This window comes from Anopheles bellator, chromosome 2, assembly GCF_943735745.2.
Source record: "Anopheles bellator chromosome 2, idAnoBellAS_SP24_06.2, whole genome shotgun sequence".
In the NCBI taxonomy this organism is placed as follows: Eukaryota; Metazoa; Arthropoda; class Insecta; order Diptera; family Culicidae; genus Anopheles; species Anopheles bellator.
Window position 1 is genome coordinate 78,401,256 of NC_071286.1, and position 23,360 is coordinate 78,424,615.

At 50.0% G+C, this 23,360-nt stretch overlaps 4 protein-coding genes across 4 annotated transcripts; 2 read left to right on the top strand and 2 right to left on the bottom strand.

The window, feature by feature from the left end:
- Positions 1–830: 830 nt before the first annotated feature.
- Positions 831–1,767, bottom strand: LOC131210899 (Krueppel homolog 1-like). Its single transcript, XM_058204212.1, has 2 exons — positions 1,753–1,767; positions 831–1,655 (listed from the first exon to the last, which is right to left on the bottom strand). The coding sequence occupies exons 1-2, from the start codon at positions 1,765–1,767 to the stop codon at positions 1,152–1,154; spliced, it is 519 nt and encodes a 172-aa protein (XP_058060195.1). The 3' UTR covers positions 831–1,151.
- Positions 1,768–2,545: 778 nt separating this feature from the next.
- Positions 2,546–4,692, top strand: LOC131209624 (small ribosomal subunit protein mS39). Its single transcript, XM_058202734.1, has one exon. It carries the CDS (start codon positions 2,591–2,593, stop codon positions 4,649–4,651), a length of 2,061 nt encoding a protein of 686 aa, XP_058058717.1. The 5' UTR covers positions 2,546–2,590; the 3' UTR covers positions 4,652–4,692.
- Positions 4,693–6,036: 1,344 nt separating this feature from the next.
- On the top strand, positions 6,037–7,434 carry LOC131208127 (insulin-like growth factor-binding protein complex acid labile subunit). Its single transcript, XM_058200776.1, has 3 exons — positions 6,037–6,625; positions 6,695–6,783; positions 6,852–7,434. The coding sequence occupies exons 1-3, from the start codon at positions 6,037–6,039 to the stop codon at positions 7,311–7,313; spliced, it is 1,140 nt and encodes a 379-aa protein (XP_058056759.1). The 3' UTR covers positions 7,314–7,434.
- Positions 7,435–8,675: 1,241 nt separating this feature from the next.
- On the bottom strand, positions 8,676–23,087 carry LOC131208379 (uncharacterized). Its single transcript, XM_058201113.1, has 10 exons — positions 22,935–23,087; positions 22,095–22,256; positions 17,760–18,084; positions 17,242–17,674; positions 17,018–17,166; positions 16,796–16,936; positions 15,780–15,812; positions 14,997–15,599; positions 12,930–13,841; positions 8,676–10,781 (listed from the first exon to the last, which is right to left on the bottom strand). The coding sequence occupies exons 1-10, from the start codon at positions 22,949–22,951 to the stop codon at positions 9,966–9,968; spliced, it is 3,591 nt and encodes a 1,196-aa protein (XP_058057096.1). The 5' UTR covers positions 22,952–23,087; the 3' UTR covers positions 8,676–9,965.
- Between the last annotated feature and the right edge of the window lie 273 nt (positions 23,088–23,360).

A 23,360-nucleotide genomic window follows, 5' to 3' on the forward strand; every position in this document is an offset into this window, starting at 1 on the left:
GCAGTTCGCGTTTTATTGCCAAACCAGTTCCCGGCCGCGATGGTGCGATGTACGGTGTTGTAAAATTCACCCTAATGACCACCATCCATCCAGCCCGGTCCGGTGGCCATCGTTTAAGTTTATGACTAATAACGCGGTTCGGTTCCGCCATTCTGTTTTCTGAAAGGATGCACTGGCCATGGGGGATTTATTTCATTCTTCTCCAAACGCAGCGCTTTTCAAGTCAATCGTGCAGCACAAAGGACCGGATATGGTGACCGGTGCCCGAGTTCCCCGTTCTTTCCAGCCGCCTCACCATCGGTGCCTGATGCAGTTCTCAGGATTGTGGCATCATCATTAACATTACGCCACCATAATTACGGCCTGTCGGATCGAATCCTGGAGGACAGCCCGTCGAACTACCGTCACGCTCGATTCGTTGATTGTCCATCATTTTATTGTCGTTGACTTTAATTTACTTTTCTCTTCACTGTCACTTTTTTCCCACATTTCGCAATCTTTAATCGAATAAAACATATCTCGCCATTAACGGGGCGGCGGCCCACCACTGTCTCCGAGGCGACACGCGAGACGGCGCATTCTTTTTCGTCACCTCTGTAATTATCCCCGGGCCCAACGCACCTTGCCGAGTTCCCAGGGATATCATGTCACCCGAGGCGGGGGGCATCATTGCGTACGGCAGCATCATCACGACGACACTCCGGACGGCCCCTTGTGGAGCCGATGTGATAAATGCATCCAACGTCAGCTGCCGTCGCGGCCCCGGGCCCGCCTTAAGTTGGCAATCATAATATTTGCGAAAACTATTCCAACGCCATTAACGAGTGCTCCGTCCCCTTCGAGTGCCTCCCGCGGTCGTGGTTAAAGATCCACACGCCCGCCCTTAAGTGTCCCGCGCACCCCGCACCCTCTCCAGATGCCGGAGAGAGTGCCGCCGTCGAATGAAATCCTCTCTGCCTTTTTTCCGTTCCGTGTCGATGGGGCCACGGCACGAAACCACACGTCTAACCGTCTAGGCTAGAGTGGGAGCCCGTCCCATACGCTAATAGCATCACATGGTTGTGATTTTGGTGCCGAACCAGCCGACACCTAACACCCCCGGCAACCGCGGGGCCGGCGGGGCTGGCGGGGCCGGCGGTGGTTGCCTAGCGTCAGAACTTCACCTTCGTCGTGTAGGCGGCCTGTACCGTTTTCTTGAACTCATCGGCCAGCTCGGCGATTTCTTCCTGCGTCAGGGCACTGCGCTTCCGGCGTACGTACAGCTCGTTGTAGTTCAGTTCCATCCCGAAATCGACCTCGCCATCGTCGTCGTCGTCATCTTCGTACGCGGATCCATCATCACTTTCACTACTGGAGAGTCGTGGGCACCTTTCCCCGGTCGCCGGCGGTTGGCTGTCGGGTGAGCTCTTCTCCGGCACCTTGGCGCCCTCCTGAGGCGATGCACTGGCGCTCCAAGAACCGTCTGGCGATTCACGGAGCGCATAAGGATCGACGTGATGCTTTAGCACAAAGTGACAGTACAGATCGTCCTCGTTGCGGAACGTTTCGTTGCAGTATCCACAGCCACACTTGATCGAGTGATAGTGCCTCAGCCGGTTGTGCGTCATCAAGATGGAAAAGGTGGAGTACCGCTGGTGGCACAGATCGCAAACGAACTACAGGAATGGCAAGGACTGATCAAAATCACAGTGCAATTTATGGGCCGCAGTGTCCGTGCTGTGTCGATGGCTTCGAAGGATGGCTGAAACTTACTTGGGTTTCGGACATTTTCTCCCCAGTGGTGTAACTCTTGATTCACTGATTCGCTTCTCAGCACGTCCTCCGTGGTAGAGATCTTCTCGACAACTATCGCCATCGGCCGTTTATCGAGCGGCAACGTAGCTTTATCGGTGGACGCCGAAATCGATTAGCTACCAGATGACCGATCGATCGTCAAATTAACATGTTGTCGTGAACATGATACTATTAACACGACTACAGACCGGGTTATATTTAGTTCAAACGATCATCATTGTGCGCCATTAAAAGAAGCGTTGAGGATAAAAAAGGTTAAGCTAGACGCAATACTGTACAATAGATCGATGTTCCCCCTTTGGCGCAGTAACACTCTCCACGATCAACAACAATATTACGAGGCATTGGCGGTTTAACCACTTTCTAGAAGCACCACCCGAATTCGGCTTAGGTACGGGTTCCGTTTTGGGAAAGTAATCGTTTCTTTGCGAATGGCGTGTAACATTATCAAAAAGAGCTTCTGAAAATTACGCCGATAGTGGCGATGATGTTTGAATTTAAAAAATTCTAGAGAAATAGAAAAGTTCAATAACCCATTGAAAATATGAATATATTTTCTAAGAGAATATATTTTTCTTTCTTTACTTGTGCCGATTGAATCCAACGGTCTTTTAAAATTTGTGTGCAGAAATCGACACCTTACGATTCTCACACACAGATGGCGCTTCAGCAACCGGCTTTCTGTTTTGACAGTTCCAAAACGTTCAATGACGTAATTTGTCAACAAAACTTGTTTTTTCAAAGAGACGAATTTATCGTTTGTTACCTAAAAAGTGACCGTCCAAAGTGGTACAAGATGCATAATCTGTGCAAATCCTTGCACCGGTTACGGTTGCACTCGCGCCACCGTTCGTTGCCGTTGGCGCGTGTTTTTGCCGCACCGCAGAGCACCTCGTCACAGCAACCGGCGCCGGCAACACCGGATTCGCGAAGCGTGGCACAGGAGAAAATAATTATCCCACAACGAATCGAACGCGGTCCGACCGACATTCTGATGGCACTGTCCGGCACGGTCGGATTTGATCCGACAGCGGCACATTACAAGTACCACGACGATCCGTATCTGATTCCGCTGTCGAACGCGAACAAGAAAACGTTTGCCCTGGCGCAGGAAGCTGGCCGCAAGGCGGCCCATTGGATACGGCAGGAGAATGCGAAACTGTTCCAACACCGCGAAGCCGACCCACCGGTGCAAGCGTTCGTGCCGACGATGGTCTACAGTGAAGACAGCCAGGTCGAGACGACCGATCTTCAGAACCTGATCGATAGCGTTCAGGTGGCGGATGCGATTCTGGTGTACGGTTTGCTGAAAAAGAATGGCATCGAGGTGGATGATGGGCTGAAGCAGCAGCTACTGGAACTGCTGTGTTTCTACAACCACGAGGACACCCTGCCGGAAGAGGCTATCGAAGAGCGCTGGTTCCGCCATGGAACCGTTGGACGTGAGCGGCAGCGTAAAACGTGGAAAGATTTCGAACTGGCCGAAGATCTGTTCCATGGGCTCGAGACGAAACGCCCGGAACACTACTGTGCCTTGATTCGCGGTATGGCGCGCTACTTTCAGATCGAGAAAGCATGGGGCTTGTATCAGGAAACGATCGAGAAGGGTATCGAGCTGGACACGAATACGTTCAATTCCCTGTTGCACATTGCCTCGTTCCTGAAGGAAAGCTACGACAAGCGGTGGGAACTTGTGTGCGAGGTGATGACCGCCATGAAGCAGCAAGGAGTCAGGCCGAACCTGGGCACACTGAACGGGATTCTACAGACGGTGACAACGATCGGGGGCTACAACCATCCGCGGACGTACGCCCTGAAAACGTTGTCCGAGTTTAAGCGACTCGGCATTGAACCGTCGCTCGCCAGCTGGTACTACGTTTTGATCATTTTCTGCCGGGAGCGGGGACCCGTCAGCCACGTGCTGCACGACATTATGAACGAGATCGAGGGTAAACGGTTCACGGTGCGGGACCCAAAGGATGTGTTCTTCTTCGTCACGGCCATGGACGTGTGCCGGAACCATCTGAACGACAAGGAGCTTGCGAAGCGCGTCAACCAGCTGCTGCACCACGGTGACAACTACAATCTGATCGGTGATTCGTACAAAGAATCGATCTACTATCGCCACTACTTCACGCTACTGGCGACCTCAGAACCGCTGGAAAGTTTCCTCGAGACGTATCATCTGCTCGTGCCGAACGTGTACATTCCAGAACCGTCGGTGATGGAAGACATCCTCCGATCGGTCGAGATGAGCGTTGCCATCGAGCACATACCGCTGCTGTGGTCGCACATGGTTCAGTTTGATCATACGTGGCGCGAGAATCTAGTCACTCTGCTGCTGAACATCATGGTCACCAACCGCCCATCAGCCACCGACCCGAAGCACGCGGACCTCGATGAACGGTTCGCAACCATTGCCTGGGACGCTTGGAAGCGACAGGAAGAACGACTAGAATCACCCAGACGGGCAGCGACTAACAATGGGACAGGCATTTCCGGTTCGATGCTGGGGGACGTGTTACTACTGTGTTCGCGTGCCAACGATTACGAGAAAGCGGTAGCGACCTTTACCAAGCTCAACAAGGAACGTCACACCGTAATCGGGGAACCGCGGGTGGATGGATTGCGTGAGTTCATCGGCCTCTGCATCACCAACCGGACACCGTCGCTGGCCATCCAGTGTTTGCAGTATTGCAGCGAGAATGGGTTCCCGGAAAGTGTCGAGCTGGGACAGCAGATTTATAACGCTTTCACACTCGATCAGAATCAGATCGATAAAATTAAGAGTCTTGTCGGAACTGAGGCACTGAAGCCACTAGCCGCCGCTGTTAGTGAAACTCAGAGTAAGGAATGAACCATTTTCCGTGGCCCACCTACGGTAGTTCCAGTCAAATAAACGTGCTAACAAACTTACGGCTTTGGCTAAATGTTAGCTAGTCTTATAAATGCTTTCCGAAAGATAATTCCAACTTCGTTCAACATTTGTATCGATTTTCTACATCATACATCAAATGTTTCTAACAGACAAATGAACCAGGAAAAGCATCAATTTGCTGGACGCCCCGAGTGAGTCCTGGCGAATGTGTTCCGCGACAGCTGCATCTGATACGAGCGGCGCGTACGGTTCCGTCGTGCAAATCGGTAATCGTTATCGTTATCAATTAAAGCTCGATGCGAAGGGGAAAGTGCGCGTATGTGTTTTTTATGTTCCTTTCGACATGTCATGGCTTATCATTATATACACGACGGTGGCGTACTGATTCGAGAAATAGCAAGCACCGAAAGGCCTTCCCAGGTCCAGTTTGTCGCGAGCCTCTACCACTAACCAAACGATTCGTCGCGTCGTCGCGAAGAATTCCTGCACTCAAATGCCAGTGTTTGCGAGATGGCCGGTAGTAGTGATAATTTGTATCGGAACGGTGGCCACACTGGAGCCGAGTGACAAACTTCCCACATTCTGCAATTACTTACGATGCTCGGCCAGTGGTGAAGATGGTGCCCAAACAGTAACTGTTCTTTACGATCGGACACTGTGGATGGATGGAAATCGCACGCAGCGGGAAGAGTTTGATTTCCGCGCTTGGAATTGGACCGAATTGTACGCTTTTCCGGACGGTACGCCAATTGAGGTGATCTTCAATGGACTCGATGTGATGCAAATCGATACGTAAGTGTTGCGTGGGTTTAGGTGGAATGCTTTTTGAATTTCGGTGCGCTTAACGTTTGCGCTTAAGCTTATAGTTGCGCAAAGCATTGACATGTCGTTGCCTATCTAGAACCTTGAGTATGGCCATGGATGGTTTAGGATATGTGATAAGATCCCTACTCCTAATTCAGGGCAAACCCAAAACTGAGCCCATCCCAAAAATGTAGCGTTAGGTGTGTTATCAAATTCATTAATGAATGGAATCCATGGTGAACCCTGCTTATCAGATTAATGCTCCCGAACCCGTCCCTGGGTGAACCAACGGGATATGAGTAAAGCATTGGCTGCCGTCAATTCTCGTAATTTTTATTACTTGTTTGCTCTTCAATCGTTAAACAACAGATTGTACGGTAACGAGCGGGTCGTCAGCCTTAACTTGGACGAGAACCAAATCGCTAACGTTGCAAGAGAAGCGTTTGAAAACTTTAAACGTTTAACAAGGCTGTCCCTACGAAAAAACTCCATTAAAAATTTAGAAGGCAAGAAAAACATCATCAGCATTTAGCATATATTTTAAAAAAATAACAAAATGAATGCTCCTCAAAGCAGCACTGCTACATCCTTACAATGAGCTCCTGTACCTCGATCTGTCTCACAACCAAATCGCCAAGCTGGATGCGTTCAAACTGCAAGCGCTAGTATCATGGCCCCGATTAACGCACCTCAATCTGTCCTTCAACCACATCAAAACGGTCACGAACCAACTGGGCAAGCTCGAGCAGCTAGTGTGGCTCGATTTGTCCAACAATAAGATACATCGCGACGCAAAAGCCATCGTCCTACCGGGTAACATACAAGAACTGCGGATGGACAGCAACCAGTTGACGGATTGGCCGTTCGATGGTATACCGTACTCACTGAAAAACCTCTCATTGCGCTTCAATGAGCTGCACTCGGTCAAAGCGGCGTCCGGCGTGCAGCGTTTGGATCTGTCGTATAATAATCTTTCGGACATGGAAGGAGACTGTTTTCCTTCCCTCGAAGAGCTGGATCTGTCTAGCAATTTCTTCAACACTCTGCCGCTACTGAGTAACACGACGGAACCATGGCCTCTGCGCAAGCTGACCTTCTCTCGTATGCCAAATCTGCAAACTATTGACCGAAACTTCCTTTCGAAAGCAAGTACGTGAGGTAGACGAAAGCTGAAACGACAGATACAGCACCATATACAGTTCCCTGATTATTCCGCAGCCAATTTAATGGACCTGAAAATAACGATCTGCCCAAAGGTAACGCACCTTGAGGAAAATCTTTTTACGGGCCTGAGTGCATTGGAAAGGGTACGTAGAATTTAACGATTGGACACTCTTCTCTTCTAATGATGTGCTAATCTGTTGCACCCTTGCAGCTAGACTTGAGCTACAACGGTCTTCAACAAATCCCGGAGCAGCTGGCCGACTGGGGCAAGATCAAACACGGAGTAAACCTCCAGGGCAATCCGATTAACTGCAACTGTTCGATGCAATGGATGTTGGATCGGTTAATTCCGGAGATGAAGCGGCACAGGGAATTGCACCACCTCTTCACGCGACTCCGCTGTGTCCGACCCACCATCTTCCACGACCAGCTGCTCGTTCATCTAACCGCCTATAACAACGTGCTGTGTCGATCGACGAGAGAACTTATCGGAATGGAGCATGTCATTACCATGGCCGACGAGTCGGAGAAGTGGATCGTGATACAGAAGATCATACTGGCCGTCCTAGTCGTGTGCATCGTTATCGTTGCTTGCTATCTTATATACTTAAAAAGGAAACCCCGCTACACGGTGGTGCCGAAAATTATATGGACGTATAAAGCGGGTATGTAACGAAGGATTGGAGCCATTACCGCATCCCTGGTTTCCCTAAGCTTAGTCGAAAGTGTGCGACATAAGTGACGCCAGGTACCACAGTGCCGAGTATCTCGGTCTATTTCGAATTGATAGCATTAAAGCCTCTGTCAAACAGTTATGATCTCTACCGTGTGTTGCATTTCGTTTCTAGTATGTTTTGTCTTTTATTCGTCATTCAACATCGGTTTGTCGGTATATAATCTTTCAGCAAACTTCACGCAACAACCATCTACAAATGTGAGTGCTTCCCTCGGGCGCTACACCGTACGCCACACTAGCTGTGGGAACTCTCGATTCCGGTTACCATGCCTCTTCACCTACGAATTCGTACAGATACTCTGTTGTCTACCATTGCACGGCCATTTCCTTAATCTCTCTACATTTCATGGAACATGCATATATATATTCTGACTATATCTGACCCACCGCGACGCGGAATGGGTCTGCTTCACATTGCAAATGTTTTTAAAACAACTCTTAGTTTCCCTTCCTCCAAAAGGGTCGAATGTTGCAGAAAAGATCGCAGATTAAACGAGGCCATCAGAAGAAAACAAACACTCCGGCAACGCTGAAGCTGCGCTAGACTTATAGTGTGGTGATATATTGTTTCATTTTGAGCTTCCAAAGCACGTGTTCAATTTCAATTTTCTGCTCACTGTCTCTTGCGATATTTCAACCGTAAAAGATCTGATTAAAGTTCATGTTTCACACCCAATGATATACTCTTTTTCCAGATATTTTGCATTGTGATTATACCGTTATTCAATTTAGTTATGTGGCTGTGATGCGCTTGCACTAATAGTTTAATAGTTTTTGTTTTGGTTAAAATGCTTCATTACATTTTTGCTACTTGTCTCTGCTCCCATTGCGTCGTGCCACGTGCCATTCTTCGCCCTCGTCCCTCGAGAGCCATATTTCATATTGCCTAACAATTTTTCTATCATACATAGAAGTGTATAGTAAAAGAAGGGAGCGTTCGACGTTCAAGAAATGGAAATGCCAAATTAATCCCATTGAACCCATTGTGTGACTTTATGAACAATCGAACAATGTTTCAACAAAACTGATCTCGTCAGTCAAACTATCTAATTTTAATGAGTAATTGTTTAAATTGTGCGTTCCACGTGTTTGATTGGCAAATGATCGACGCCCAACGCTAAAAAGCGATACGATATCAAAACGATCGTAAACCGCCAACGGCTAGTAGTATAGCTTCCGAAGAAATATATTTTGAGCAACGTCCTGTGATGTACGTGTTTGGTTTCGTCAGCGCGATGCTTTTGAATTTTTGGCGATCTTTACCGCCACACACACGCACACACACTTTAAATTTCCCACGAACTGAAGTTCGGGTTACTACAGATTGATTAGTTTATCTTACGGAGTTATCACTGCAACAAGACTCCACTTGTAGCCTAGTTTCGCGTGATCGCTCTACACGGTCTTTTTATAGATGAATATTTGGTTTATCTATCATAGCGCGATTGGTCGACTGGGGTGCGTGTTGTGGCCATTAAGCACCTCTTGTTTTGCTTGAGTATACACTAAAATCGAGGTTTTTTTCTTCTAATTCTGCTTAAAAGAGAGGGAGAGAGAGAGAGAGAGACGGGAGTCTCCTAATCCCAAACACGATGCGAACGATCGAATGAAGAAAGTTTAACGCGCGCAGGGAGCGATTGTGAGATTGGAGTTAAAATGAATTTTAAAATATTATTCCGTAAACGACGGGCAACGGTTCCATTATCTACTGAAAGCTATTACTTTTCCGTAACTATTCGCCTTAAAATATGCTTATATAATTCTCTGTCTCTTTGCAAGTCTTTTGGTGTATGTGCTGCTTTCACCCGAGAACGATCCAGGCGATCTGGGGACTGTCGTTTAATTTAAAAAAGAGTTTGTTTTCACAAAAGAGACTACCGGCGTCACCATTCCTTTATTAATATTTATGGCAATTCTGCCCACCAAACTGACTGTACACATTCCTGTCTGACTCAATTGCACCGCAGCCATCATCCTGATATTGGCTTATGCTCATCGCATAACTTTGTGCCTCTATTGACTTGGCTGTTTGAAAATCCCTATCTGATACCAGCACACAACTGAACCAACTCTATCCTCTACGGTGCTCCTTTTCACATTGATTCACCATCGTTATACGATTGTGCTCCGTACCATCATCGGCCACCGAGGCGTCGTGGTGTTCGTCTGTAGGTTTTTATTTGCCAAAAAATAAGATTGCCAAACCAAGCCACACCCATGTTCCAGATAAGTGACTAATACTTTAGCTCCGCGTTCTGCCAAAGGTGACTTTCGTCCTTCGATTTAAATATAATATGGCCAATGAGCATGGATTTTTTCAGCTTTATAGGATCTTCTATCTTTAATGTGTGTCTTGTTTAACAATTCGTCGGTACCGTTTTAGCATCGGCATTGAACAACCACCACGAACGCTATCGAAACCGTTGGCTATCCCTAAAATTCCCCTCTGTGCTGTTGATTCCCCAGTTGTCGACTCGAGATTTAACCTTTTTAAATGCACCGAACGGTATCGAACGGCGGCGCATGTGATCCCGTCCAGTGACTAGTGCAGGCCTCTGGCCATTTCTGTGCTGTTTCCGCGGCTGCTGATCAATCGAACGTTGTCCAGTGGCTAAATGCTGGCTTCGATTGTCCGTTGTATCCTGACTGCCTGGGAGTCGTCTCACCCATGACTCCATTACTGGCCATCGTGTGTTTGTTGCCGATGATGCTACCACTGGCACTTCCGAAACTGCTCCGGCCATTCGTTCCCTGTACGCTACCGAGCAGAATGTCGACCGTCTTGGCGGAGTGCGCTTGTGACCCACTTCCACCGTTCATGTGCATTGCCGGCTTCATGCCGCCGGCGTCCAGCAGTGCGAACTTATCTAGACCATAGTTTCGCAGCAGTTCGAAGTCATCCGAAGTGCTACTGCTGGCAGGTGTGGCACTGGGACCAACACCAGCACCCTGGGCGCTGGTCGGCCGTGAGGTGCTTCCCGGCCCTTGTGCACCCAGTTGATAAGAAGGTAGTGGTGGTTGGCGTTGGTGATGGTGCGATGGGGACACGTTTTGTTGGTACAACGGTGTGAAATAAGGATAGACGGGATTATTAACGCCGAGACTGGCCGAGGGGAACGATGCGATCGGCACGGTGACACCGGGCGCGTTTGGAGCCAAGCCAGCGGGATGATGGTGGTAGCTGGAGGTGGTTAGTGCGGAACCAGATTGCGGACTTGCATGCACGGCGGCAATCGGTTTGGCGCGTTCGTTGAGCGGATCGAAGTCCTCCAGCTCGAAGCTGGAGTTGGTGGTGTCGAGCGTGATTAGGTCGAGGGAATCTTCGCCCAGTGGGGGTGTTGTGGTGTTGTGTTCGGTGTTTGACCCCGTGGATGAAACGAAATCCGGTATGTCACCGTTTAGAGACTGCGAAATATAGGCGTTGGGAGCGTGAGAAATGAAACACAACTAAAGCCGCCGTCGCCTGAACTTATTCAGGTGAGGCACGTCTGCAGTGGGAACAGGCCACCGTCCAGCAGTGGAATTGGGGGGTTTCGAAAATAGTAAACGAATTGCAAAAATTCTACGGCGAAGCAAGCAACGTCCGAGATACGTCGGATCTTCCGGAACCGATTAGCGTGTAGTTCATTTTCAAATTCAAATACAGCACAAACTAGTTCTTGCACGAAACATAAGCAACAGTTTTTATATCCATCACGGATTTATCGATAAAGTTAAAATAATGCATCAAGCATGTGACTAATAGGTTTGGCCGAATCAAGGAATAAATCTACAAAACCACACAAGAAAAAAAAACAAATAAAAGCTACAAAACCAAACATGAAAACATAATGAAAAAATGTAGAAAACTACAACAGAAACGAACGTAAGCATACAAACAAGCATCAATCTACCGTTAGTGTATGGCAATCAAACACAACACGGGCACGGAAAGCATTCCAATAGTCGGATGAAGGGTGTAAAATAGAAGCCAATCTCCACGAGAAAGTCGCTCAAAGTGACAGTTTTTGGCTTCCAAAGCCACAACTTGATAACACGGAACAATCAAACAGTACATGACTAAAACAAATCGGAAAAGTTAATCGGATGAAGAGAGAGAAAGAGATCGATGATAAAGCCCCCCAGACACACAAAAGAAGGGAATTGAGAAGCGAATAATCGTAATGGGAAAATGGAGAAAGCAAAATACACTTAGAGAAGACAACGTTCTGTACACGAGAGGAGAAACATGAAAACAAGCCCATCCAAAAGGGAAAAATGCAGACAATGAAGGCAATGAAGTGGCAGACAGAATGAAGGATGGAGAGGGAAGGAATGTCTATCCCGCGGATATCGATTCCGTTGACAGGATTTCAGCATTTGCCCCTGTACAGGCAACTGGTGGTGCAAGGAAAATGGACGATAAGCGGTGCTCAACAGTGGTGATAGTAGCGAAACAATCGCTGGTGCCCAACGATGATGATGATGATGTGACCGACAATGATTGACCGTGTAATGTCCGTGGAACCACACACATAATGCACGGGATGCAAAACTTACTTATGCGTGATGAAATGTGTTCCCCCGGAACAGGGAAATGGAGATGATTTCAAATCTATATACAATCCCCCACAGAAACAACACGCACGAAACGAACAGCGAATGGATTCAAACGGGTTCTTACTATCGGGGATATACGGATTGGCCCTCTTGCTGAAGGCGCTGCCAGTTGTTTCACACCGGTCGGTCGGTTGATGTGTGCATGACTTGCTTGGGATGTTACGGGTATGGTTAAGGATAGCGGGGTCATTGTGGCAGAGGTTGAGATCCTATCCAAGTGATCATCGTCAACAAGCGTCAACTCTTGTTACTCTTTGTACTGTTCCGGCTACAGCTCCGGCGTCTCACAGCCCTTCCGATGACGCCCACTGTTGCCTCCGGTGACCCTGGTGGTGGTCGAGCTCGACAGCTCAAACCTCCTGATTCGCCACCGACTGCATACTCAGCTTGCGCTCTATCTTGACCCGTGTCTACAAAGCGGTTCCACCGGTGGTCGAACAGGGTGGTCATTCGTCGAAGTCAAAGGACCAATCGAGAGATGTAATTGTGCCGCAGAGGTTGGCCATAAAATCCGCAACAGGAGGGAAGTGGTGGTTTAGTGATGTGTGTTTGGGGGACAGGTTGAAAGCGCATTCAGTGGCAGTGAAATTAAAACATGGAGCCGATAGTTGCGAAGGTATTCACATTCAGGCAATTTCGATTTTGGTGTGTATTTTGGAGCAAACGAGCAACGGCAGGGCAGGAAAGAAAAATGGAAGGAAAAAGATTTGAGAAAAATCGTTAATTTTCCATTCGAAACGAGGGCTGTAAAAGAAGGGTGGTAGCAAGGCGGTGGGCGCAGAATAGTGGGGACCGTCTACGATCGTCTAATCTAAAGGTTTTCTAGGGCCAGGCCAGGAGGGTACAACGAGATCACGCCAAAGATCCTCTTCCGAAGGGCCGCAGGGAAACCGGAAATTCGTGGCGCAGAAGAAAGCGGGTGAGTGGTGGTTTAGGGGTGGTTCTTTTCGTTACCTCTTTGCGGAAGGTGGGCTTCGGGGCAAGCGGTGGCCGTTGCGGTGGCTGCGGCGCTTGCACCTTCGGTGGGTGTGGCAAGGTATAGGCATGCAGCAACGGGGGCTTCGCGTGGCCCACCGTTGGCCCCGTCGGTGGCTGAGCGGTTGTTGCGGGCTGCAGTGGCAGTATGTGGTTGCTGCCGTTGCTGTTTGACAGCGGACCGGCGTTATGCAGCAGCTGTTTGTGCGGTGAGTGATCGAAAGTCATGGACATGCTGGTGGTGGTGGAGGTCGTGATGAGGCCCGGCTGCGTGGTCGTCGTAATCGTAATCAGCTGCTCCTCGTCCTCATCGCCGAGTAGCAGCGGTAACAGTTCGTTTCGTTTTCCCGTTCCGGCCGCCTTCAGCGGCGGAGGGGGCGGTGGGGACGGCAGCGAGGGCGATTGGTCGGCCAGCGACGATGACGCCGTTGCGCCGGCCCCGGCCACCGGCTTTGGCTTTGGTAGGGAAGGTATGAAGTTGTTGTAGGTACGATAAGGTGACGAGCTGGAACTGGATGTCGAGGGGGGCGACATGGGCGGAGGTGAAATTTGAATCGCGGCCAGCGCATCGGCCGCCGACTGGAACCGCCGTGGCGGAATCGGCGGACACGGAGCGTCCGGCGAGAGGTCAAAGTTGGCCTGCTCGTCATCGTTGTACTCGCTGCTGCCATTATTGTTGCGACCATTGGACCATTCACCACCACCGGCAGCACCGCGGCCGCGATCATGCAGACTTAAGCTCAGCAGAGGCTGGTGCGATCGAAGGGCGATCGATTCCTGTATTCGTGGCAGTGTCGTGTGATTGGCGCCCGGCGGACTGACCGGTGCTCCTGCACGGGACGACGGCCGGCTGCTGTTGTCACCACCGCAGCCTGCACTCGATGGCTTGAGCTGCAAGTTCACATTGAAAGGGGCGCGAATCGTCCCCAGACACGCACACGCACACGCACGCACACCAAACGAGAAAGGACGCATGAGATAAGCACAGCACACAAACCTCGAACGCTCACAGTATGGTTTATATGTATTTCCATGATAAACGGGAAGAAATGAATGGACCGCGCGTTAGGGGGTGAATCTCGTAAACGGTGGGTGAATGTGAGCGAGATGTTAACACAATTGTTTCTGCATGGCCAAGAAGCACCACAGGGCACACACCGGTGTGTAAAGGGGCGGGAAGATGGACAGTAACGTGGGGCGAGCATGCGATGCCCGCCGAGGTGGTCAATGGAGTCAGCGTGTTACTTTACAAATGATCAGAAAAACACACATCACAAGAATGGACAGCTAAAACATGATTTTGTGGTCCTTGAGTTCCTTGCCAATGCTGTAGAAGTATTGATTAATTCGCTCTAAGGGTCTCATCATTCGCCTCGACCGTTTCGATTGGAGACAGAATCTTACTGTGGTAATTAATGTTGCACAAAACTATGGCACAGCACACAACGTTACTACACACACGTCACAAGGCTTTCCGTAAAAGATAGGCCATTGCGTTGTTAGTCACACGATACGAAACAAGGTGGCGGATCAAACGACCCGCACTGATCCACACTGCAAAAATACGATTCGCTTTCAAACGATCCACAGATGGCGTAGGACTGCGAGAAAACATACGACGGCAGTAAACAAAACAACTAATACGGAATTGAAATAAATAGCCAGCATCATTCGGCGTGCATGGGATTTCATCTAAGCTTTGGACGTTCCAACGCCCAGAAACTAGCTCCAGCGATCGCGCGTACGCGCGACACCTCTCGGAGAAAAATCCATTGCTCATCCTAACGCAAGCAACGATCGTTCGAAGAAAGGAACAAAACTCAAAGAATGAAAACGTAAGAATGGAAAACAAAACAACAAACGCAAAACAAAAGTATTTCCTTTCGTTTTTTGGCAGGATGTGCTGTGGCAGGGTGAAGGGCAAAAGTACTTTCGGGTGGCAAGGTGAGGGGCACGCGTGGCCGCTTTCGCTTCTCTGTGGCATGCAACGGGCGCGAAACCGTGTCCGGAAGAAAACAGAACCTGAACATGCAGCAACATACTTACACTCCGATTGACGGCCGGCGATTTAAACAGTGTCAAGTGGTGTTGCATTTCCTGCCACAGGTTCATCTCCGACGACGAGTTCGAACTGGTCGGGCTGAGGGTCGGGCTACGGATATCGCTAGCGCTGCTGCTCACCATCGTTGCCGTGGTGTTGTTGTTGACCGTACTGGCGGCACTGTGGTTGCCGCCTCCGTTGCTGAGGTTGTTGTTCGCAGCGTAGCTGGTGCCGCCAGCAGCACCACCACCGTGACTACCGGTGACCGTGTGGTAGCCCGAGCTACTGCTACTGTTACCCGCACGATGGTGGCCACTGCTGCCCATCAGGATGTGCGGTGAGTTGTACAGTGAGGTTGAGGATGGTGTGAGCGTCTGGTGCGGATGATGCGTGTGATAGACATCGTCCGGAAGGGCAATGGTTTGTGGCCGCTTCGGGAATACGGGCGAGTTCGGTGCTGACTGAGGGTGGCCGGAACCGACGTCGTACTGGTGGTGCAGATGCAAACTGCTGCTACTGTCCAGCTTCGTTTTCGGTGGAGTCGTTTCACGAAACTTGGACCGCAACCCTTTGTACGCCGTCTTGACTCCTTTGCCACCTTCCTTGACCTGAAACGAAGACACGTCGATTAGTTGTGGGCCACACGGGAAACCAATCCCAACATTCCGGCCAAACATTCCTCCGAGTAACGTTCGTTACATGAAGCCCGGATTGCGAAACGGGTTTTCACAAATGTTCCCCAATTTTGACTTGCGCTTATCGAGCTGTTTCGTAATCGACCCACTCACCGATTTGACCGCCGAGCGTACAGCCGGATTAGTCTATTGTGAAGCGAACGGCACACACAGGGAGGTAGCGGCAGCAGCAACAGCATTGGCAACGACAAACGGTGAACCGTGGCGGCAGCAATATGGGCAAAAGCAAACGTTACCAAACACAACGGAACGGAACACAGTGACATGAAAACCGAACATGGGACAAGTTATGATGCCGCACCACCACCACCAACCAGCCCAGAATGGCCAGGCCGCCCGAGGGGACATCCCGTGAGTATCGCCAGCATGATGAGCAGTTTTTGGGGAAAGCCACCGATACCAATCGGAAAGTCAAATGCAATCGAGGATCAACCCATAAGCATCCGCATTGCGCATCCGTGAGAAGCAAGGTTTGATGAGAGAAAAAGAGAGATGAAATTTGATGAGTTTTCGAATTAAATGAATAATTTGTGTTGTTGAACAGGTGAGAAGTAGAGAGAAAAACAAACGAACGACATACGCCCGGAAAGGATCATAACTGCTAAGCATAAAATAAAACAAATCCATGCATTACGAGTTGTACTCGGCTTCTTATCCTTTATTACAGGATAAAATGATTGAATGAAAATCTTTCAAGTACACGCCACGTACACGTTTTCTTAAGTTCCTTTTGGCTAACGCTACACTTAAAATAGAATAATTGCGCATTTCGTTCAATAATACTTTCGGTTCTTAACTATTAACTGTTTGGGATGTAAGCAAAAAATTGAAACAACCAGGTAGCAAGGCCTCAATCGCGTCTTACTCCGTCGCGATCGCGAGCGCCATCAGGCCCTTTCCCATGGAAGATCAATAGCAAATGTATAAAACTAATGTCCATTCGACAGCGCACACCGATTTAGTGTCAGAAGCAAAACGAAATAGATAAAAAGGGACATCAGTAGTGAGTAAACAAAATGAAATCGCCAACAAGGGGACACGTGCATACAGAAGAATGAGGAAAATGAACGGTGAGAAGGATCCTAATCCCGGTGTAACAACGAATCTACCTTGTCCTTGAAGTTCTTCAGCAAGTCCTTGTACTGTTTCACCTTTCGGCCCGACTTTTCCGCGTACCGGAAGTACTCGACTTCGAACTCGTCCGAAAACCCCAGCCCGGTGTTTAGCATGTCAAGCCGCTCTTCGATGAACTGAAAGGGTGCGCAGGAAAAATGGAGAACGGTGAAAGAAAACGTCCGCTGTGCGCGACAATCGCGGTGCCGTCCACGTACCTGCTGAAAGATCTGAAGTTGCAGCATGTTCGAGAGGAACGGCCGTAAATGTGAGGGCCGGGACTCGATGAACGTTTCCGGGTCGAAGGTAATTTTACCGTTAAACTTGACCGCGTCCCGATAGCCACCGATTAATTGCACTAGAATACCTGTAAGCAAACGGTATCCGGTGCGCATTAGAGAAGGAGTTCGCCCAGGCGTCGCGGCGACCGGCATTAACGAACCTAGAAATATCTTTGAAACCCGATCGCCCCGATGATCGGCCGGGTTGGAGAGCTGCTTCTTGAGCGAGGCAACCAGCTCCTGGGGCATGCTTTTCACATCGTCGAACGGTGTCTCCAGCGTTCGTTTATCACAGTTCAGTATGACCACGTCACCGATCTCCTCGCGGCGCAGCGTCTCGTACACCGCCTCCGGGACGCCGATCAGAAATGGCATCGGTGCGCCCAGGATGTCCACCATCTGCATCGGCAGCACCGGGATAAAGATGTGCTGCCACACCATCGGGTACAGGAAAGCGTTCGCGGCCTGCACGCACGACGACAGGATGTCTAGCCGCCGGCTCACGAAGATGATGCGCCGCTCTGCCAGCATCGCAGCGAAGATGCCGATCATAAACTTCGGTTCCACAAAGTTGTAGTACTGGTTGAGGTTATGCTGCAAAAGAAAGCGGAACTCATTAGACCGCGATCCGCAAGGCAGACTCTCGCTCGCTCTTTCTTCTCTCGGGACGATAAGTTACGTTTTCCGGAATACTGGGAAGCTGAAACTGTTGAGGTCTTTGGAAGCTGAACGTCTGTGCGGGCCGATCGTAGTGCAGCTTCAGGCAGGCGCCCGGCTCCGGGACGCCCTTGCCGTACGATTCGGCCAGAAAGGCGCCGAACTCGTCCGGGCGGTTCTTCTTGATGTCGGCCAGCACGTTGAGGAAGCGCATAAACGTGTCGTGCCATGGCAGGTACGTGATGATCACCATCGCGGTGGGCGATTTCGGATCGTGCCGGCAGAATCCGAAGCGCCATTTCGAATCGATGTTGGTCAGCACGAACGAGTGCACCTGAATGGTTCGACTGTTGGGAAGATAAACGGAGAAAACAATATTTATTTACCGTGCCATATGCTCTCTTTTAATTGGTTCACATCGTTAAATTCGTTCCTAATGGAGCTCTACTAAATCACCAATATTTTGTGTGCCGATATGTGTTCAATATTACGTCCCCGGGATGTTTCGTGTTTATCGCAACACTAAACACAACACGTTTCACTGATTGATTACTAGGTAGACCGAGGAACACGGACACAGAGATAAAAAATCGCTAAAATATAATGCAAATAAGATAACGACCATCGTTTGCCGTTCGAATACGTACAGAGCGCGCGCGACAACCTTGGACCGTGTGTGGGGTTGAGTCAACATATTGTTAGTGAGTCACGCGAAAAAAAACGCCAGTTCCAACTGCCGCTATCGTAATTCGACACATTAGTGCGGTGTCCACGAGTTGCCATGCTTCAAACGGTTGCCATCAACATTAGTGCATCATTTTAGTGTACGAAGAAAAATGTGATTCATTCTGTCGAACAAATCAATATTTGACCAGTCCACCTTTCGAATGGCTTTTCTGGCACAGTCACTGTGTCAAACACCCGGCCAGCGCCCATAACTAGCTTTAAGCTAGGCAAAACTTAAAGCCCTTTCCATCACACATTTGACTCAACGAATGCAACGAGAATGATGCGAAGAAGAGAAACGGCATTTGGTAGTTAAAGAGTCACAGCAGCAGACACACAACCTGTTTCCCAGAGTCGGGTGGTTACGTAAAACCAGCCACTTGTTGCGGAGCGACCGACACGCTGGTTCCGCTTCCGCTGTGCTCCCCCCCACAGGTAGCTGCGCGTCGTGATGGGGTCATTTGTGGTGAGTAATTAATTGATTAAATATAAGCGTCCAACCCGACGGTCGGACCGTGGAGAGCTCGAATCTCCTCATCCGGCCACCGATGGTTATGAAACGTGAGTGCGGACTTTAATTATTTTTTTTTTTTGCTAAAACATAAATAAATCGACGATGAATAACTCGGCAGTTGAGAATAAAAATAGCAAAAACAAATTCAAATGCTGGAACCCAGCCACACGCTTCGTGTGGCGGACAACGGGCTTGACGGCAAAACAATATGTACCACGAGAAACAATAAAAAAGGTATTACCACGGAACCACGGGGCTGTTGTGTTGGACAGCGAAAACTTCCTCATCATGATGACCATGACCACCCGACTGCGGTGCTAACCTGGGGAGGGTTTGGGCGAAACTCTCGAGCATATATACTTCGACCGTAACGGCCGGTGGCCACCCGATGACTCACACCCGGCGGTCACCTTGTTCGACAGTTTTCCCGCGACTGTGGCTTCGTCAGATGACGAACGGCTGACCAAAATCGAAAAAGAGGCTCAACGAATAGCGTAAGGAAAAAAACTAAACCATCCACTTTATCCCACCGCCGTTGGCGTGCCTTTGTTTTACGAAGCGGACCCAACGCCCGGACAAGGTGACTCAAGAAGGCTTAATGAAGAGCAAAGTAATCTCCGCACGACGGCCGTTCGCTCCGCGCTGCGCCAAGTGCTTCCACGTGCGTGCACGGGACGAGAAGAAGGAAGTCAAGGCATTCCACCGGACAGCGGCGGTCAAGAATGCTGTCCAGGCCGCGCGGTTAGACATTCATATAAATGGTGCGACCGGACCCGAAGCCCGAAGCTCGGGGAAGATGACGATCGGGAACACAACGCTCAGCTGCGCTGATGAGCGAATTCCTGCCCACCCTGAGAAGTCGTCATCGGCGCAGTATCCCAGCCAGCATCGTTCCAGCAGGCAGGTCGGAAGCGCATACCGTAACCGAAGCCGCTATCACGAGTGATGACTTCCAAGCACAACGAACGATAACATATCCACCACCACCTCACGCGATCGGAGCGCCTTCTCCGAGCACCGGAAATGGCGCTCCAATTTGAACGAACCGTAATAACAAGCTTCAATCTTCGCCTCAGCGACATCAGCCGTGTGGTTGTGTGATTCTCCAGCAGCCCTCCCCAGTTCTGATCACCCGCCGGGGGAACAACCGGTGAACCGTGAAGTCCGCGGGAAGTAATCAACGCAGACCGTGTCGCCGAGGAGCGGACGTCGTCGTAGCGCTCTCGGTTGGGAGTTTCTTCGGCTCGGAGTTCCAATGGCATCAAGTTCGGGGTTTTAATCGACACCCTGTGAAGACTGGTGCCGTGTTGCTGCAGAGCCGCGCTCTGCATGCGGGTAGCCCCTCTTACGCAAGCGACCGAAATCATTCAATTATCGCCCCGACACGTTGACCATATTAACAATCATTACGCGATAAGTCGCCGTTCGCGTGACGGTTCCATTTCCGACTTCCGGGGAATTTTGTAGCAGACGAAACCCAGAAAACCGATTGAATTATCGGCTCCCGACGGAAGGATACACGCATTCCAAAAACCTTGGAGCGTCCTCGCGACCAATGAGCCGAACAAACAGAATCAACTAACTGCTGTAACGCTAATCTCGTTACGGTCCCTCAAAGGCCCCAATGCTGGTCACTCGTCTGGGGCGTAATTCGATAGATAAACGCCCGGCGAGCCCAGCCCAATCCGCGCCTTATCGCCCTCATACGACGTCATCATCGGGACTTGGGCCGGCCCGACAACCGCTCGCGGTACACGTTGCCACCAACTGTTGCGTGACGGGGCACGCTGTGGGTGCGACATCGAACGGAACTGCGAGTTTGCGTGCCGCCCAGAAGGAGTTGGCCAAACATAAACAAACCCAAACCTAGCCCGAAGCCCTGGCCCTGTTGGCTACCGACAGCGAGCGCCGTTTTGCGGCAAACGGAGTGTGGCGTTTGCATAGCTCACCGCGAGTGGTCATGTAGATTTGCATAATACGTGCCAAATTGGGAGACTTACGTCTGCTCACGTTAGTACGGTCAGTTATCGGTGGCGACCAACGAAGCGCTAGGCTTAAAATGTTTCATAACGCCCCAAGAGCAAGTGAACCCCACTTCCCGTATGATAAACATATTTTATAATTATTTTCTGTTTCTATTGCGATCGTTACAGTAATTGAACATTTTAAGATTCAAAGTAACACTGTGTTGATGACAGGAAACAGGTATTTTTCAATGCGATGCCCATAGTGCCGACCTAAGCGACTAACAAACGGCTCTCGGAGGTCGCATGATGGAGACGATAATAAATGAGCCGCGTCGTAACATCGCCAAACGACAGCGCCAACGAACCGTAACGAGCATCGTTCGAAGGCTAACGAATGTCGCGTGATATGCATAGTTTTACTTCGAAACTCTCTGGCTGGCACCGCGTCCAGCCGCCCACCCCGATTGGTGGCCGCGTATCGTTCGATGCTGGTCGTTGGTCAGTTTTCACATCCACCCAGTGATAGTAGGAAAGTGAAAGCTGAGTGCAAATGAATATTTCGATTTCCGCAAGCGAAAGACCGCAAATCGAGGAGAAGGAATGTTCGAGAGTCAAACAAAAGCCAACGAAATCAAAACAAAGTTCGTAATCAACGCTTGCGTTCGGTTATTACCAGTGCAAAGCTGCGATTAGTATCTACAATAAAGGGGTTCCATGTGGCCCAGTAACTTATTAGTCCATTCAGTCCGCGGGCTGAGCCTTGGCAAAATAATTATCAAACCGTAACCGAGCCAAGGCTACATTATGGTGAGGCTGTGACTCCCACAGCCACTGTAAATCCACTCATTAGTCCGAGTTTTCTTGCTTCCTTTCCGGCGCGTAACGTGGCCCGTCCTCAACGGAGAAGCATTAACAATTCATGATCAAAAGCCCCGGGCATGGGTGATAAAAATGAATCATCAATGTGCGCAGAAGATGAAGGAACGACGAACTCGTAGTGCTTCTGATGATAAGTGAATTCTAATCGGATTCGCCACGGGGAACGCTTTCTCATGTTGCATCGTGCGGTGTCCATGAAACGTCCCGTAAAATCGGAGGGCGGTCCTCGAACGCGGTTTATGCTCCAGAACCTGCCACAGCTGGGTCTTACCTCTCGAAGGCGCACGGAAAGGCGAACGCAGGAATGTCGGCTGTAACCTTCGCATCCTTGAACGACTCCGGGAAGCTTTCCACGATGTAGCCCGGCGCGGAGTCATCTGGCTTGCCGGGAGCAATCTCGCACCAAAACTCAAACAGTCGGCTAACATCCTCCCTGGAACGGAAAAGAAGGAAGATTGAAGCATGTTACCAAATTGTGATAATCGTCCCCGACGAGCCCCCTTTTGATCGGTTCCCATTTCCGCAATGGTCGTTTGCCGTGGTCGTGGTTTTCATCAGCCCATCGCATAAAATCCAAGGCTGTTGAGGCAGGCCCCGAGCTGTGGTCCGGATCGAGGACACACCTTGTTTTTTCCCACCAAGGCAGGCGCAATACTTGGCCCGAGGAGCAGCACGAAACGCGGTCCCTGAAAAGCTGCGAGAAAAACGCACCCACCGCCGCCAGAAAGGCCTTGCCCAGGAAGAAAATTCCATTCACTTCGCTCTGTCTCCCTCTCCGTTTTATTGCTCTCTCGCTCTCTCAAACAAACAACGGAGCGGTTGCAAAGCTAGCGCTTTTGGGTATTTGTTGTCCTAGTAGCAGCGGAAAAAGCGGCGAGAAGACTCGGTGAGGATTTCATCTCATCCGCCCTAGTTTTCCGTTCTCTCTCACGGGTCGCCCGTCCTTGCTGCTCACTACAGGCGCACACCATGAATGGAGAGCCTATCCCAGAAAGCAAAAAAGGCAAAATCCTACGACGTCGTACACACCCAGGACACTTGTGGTTTACTACGCCCTCGAGCAGAGGGCTGGGCTCGGAAAACGATGGGACGTGAGATTACTTGTACTTACTTTATTCGGGAGTTCATGTCCCTCCGAGGCAGATGAAAAGCCACTCCAACGGGGACACTACCCAGCGAACTCGAGCTCACTGCATGCACACAGACGCACACGCGCCCGTCACTTACGACACACCTCGATCCGCGTAAAATCGCGAGAAGATTGCGGGCCCTTGAAGCTGCCTCTCGGCGCAGCTCTACGGAAATACACACAATCGGTCGCCGCAGCCAATAGGCCTCAACATCGCTTCAACATACGCACTTACACAGACACGCACACACCCACACGTACGCTTTCACAGCGTAATCTTCGATTCCGTGCAACGATTCCGCGACACTCGGAGATGCAATTTTTGCCTCTATTTTTCACTTCCTTCGCCACAAATGCATCTCGTGCCGCCGTCCTCGGTGCACGCACGCACGGAGGATTTTGGGTTTC

Bases quoted from the DNA above. Each gene is read 5' to 3' on its own strand.
- LOC131209624 (XM_058202734.1), top strand. From the start codon at position 2,591: ATGCATAATCTGTGCAAATCCTTGCACCGGTTACGGTTGCACTCGCGC.
- LOC131208127 (XM_058200776.1), top strand. From the start codon at position 6,037: ATGCTCCTCAAAGCAGCACTGCTACATCCTTACAATGAGCTCCTGTAC. The intron at 6,626-6,694 runs GTACGTGAGGTA...ATTATTCCGCAG, and splicing joins AAACTTCCTTTCGAAAGCAA to CCAATTTAATGGACCTGAAA. The intron at 6,784-6,851 runs GTACGTAGAATT...GCACCCTTGCAG, and splicing joins GCCTGAGTGCATTGGAAAGG to CTAGACTTGAGCTACAACGG.
- LOC131208379 (XM_058201113.1), bottom strand. The intron at 15,600-15,779 runs GTGAGTGGGTCG...TCTTCGTTTCAG, and splicing joins TACGCTCGGCGGTCAAATCG to GTCAAGGAAGGTGGCAAAGG. The intron at 13,842-14,996 runs GTAAGTATGTTG...GTGAACTTGCAG, and splicing joins CGCCGGCCGTCAATCGGAGT to CTCAAGCCATCGAGTGCAGG.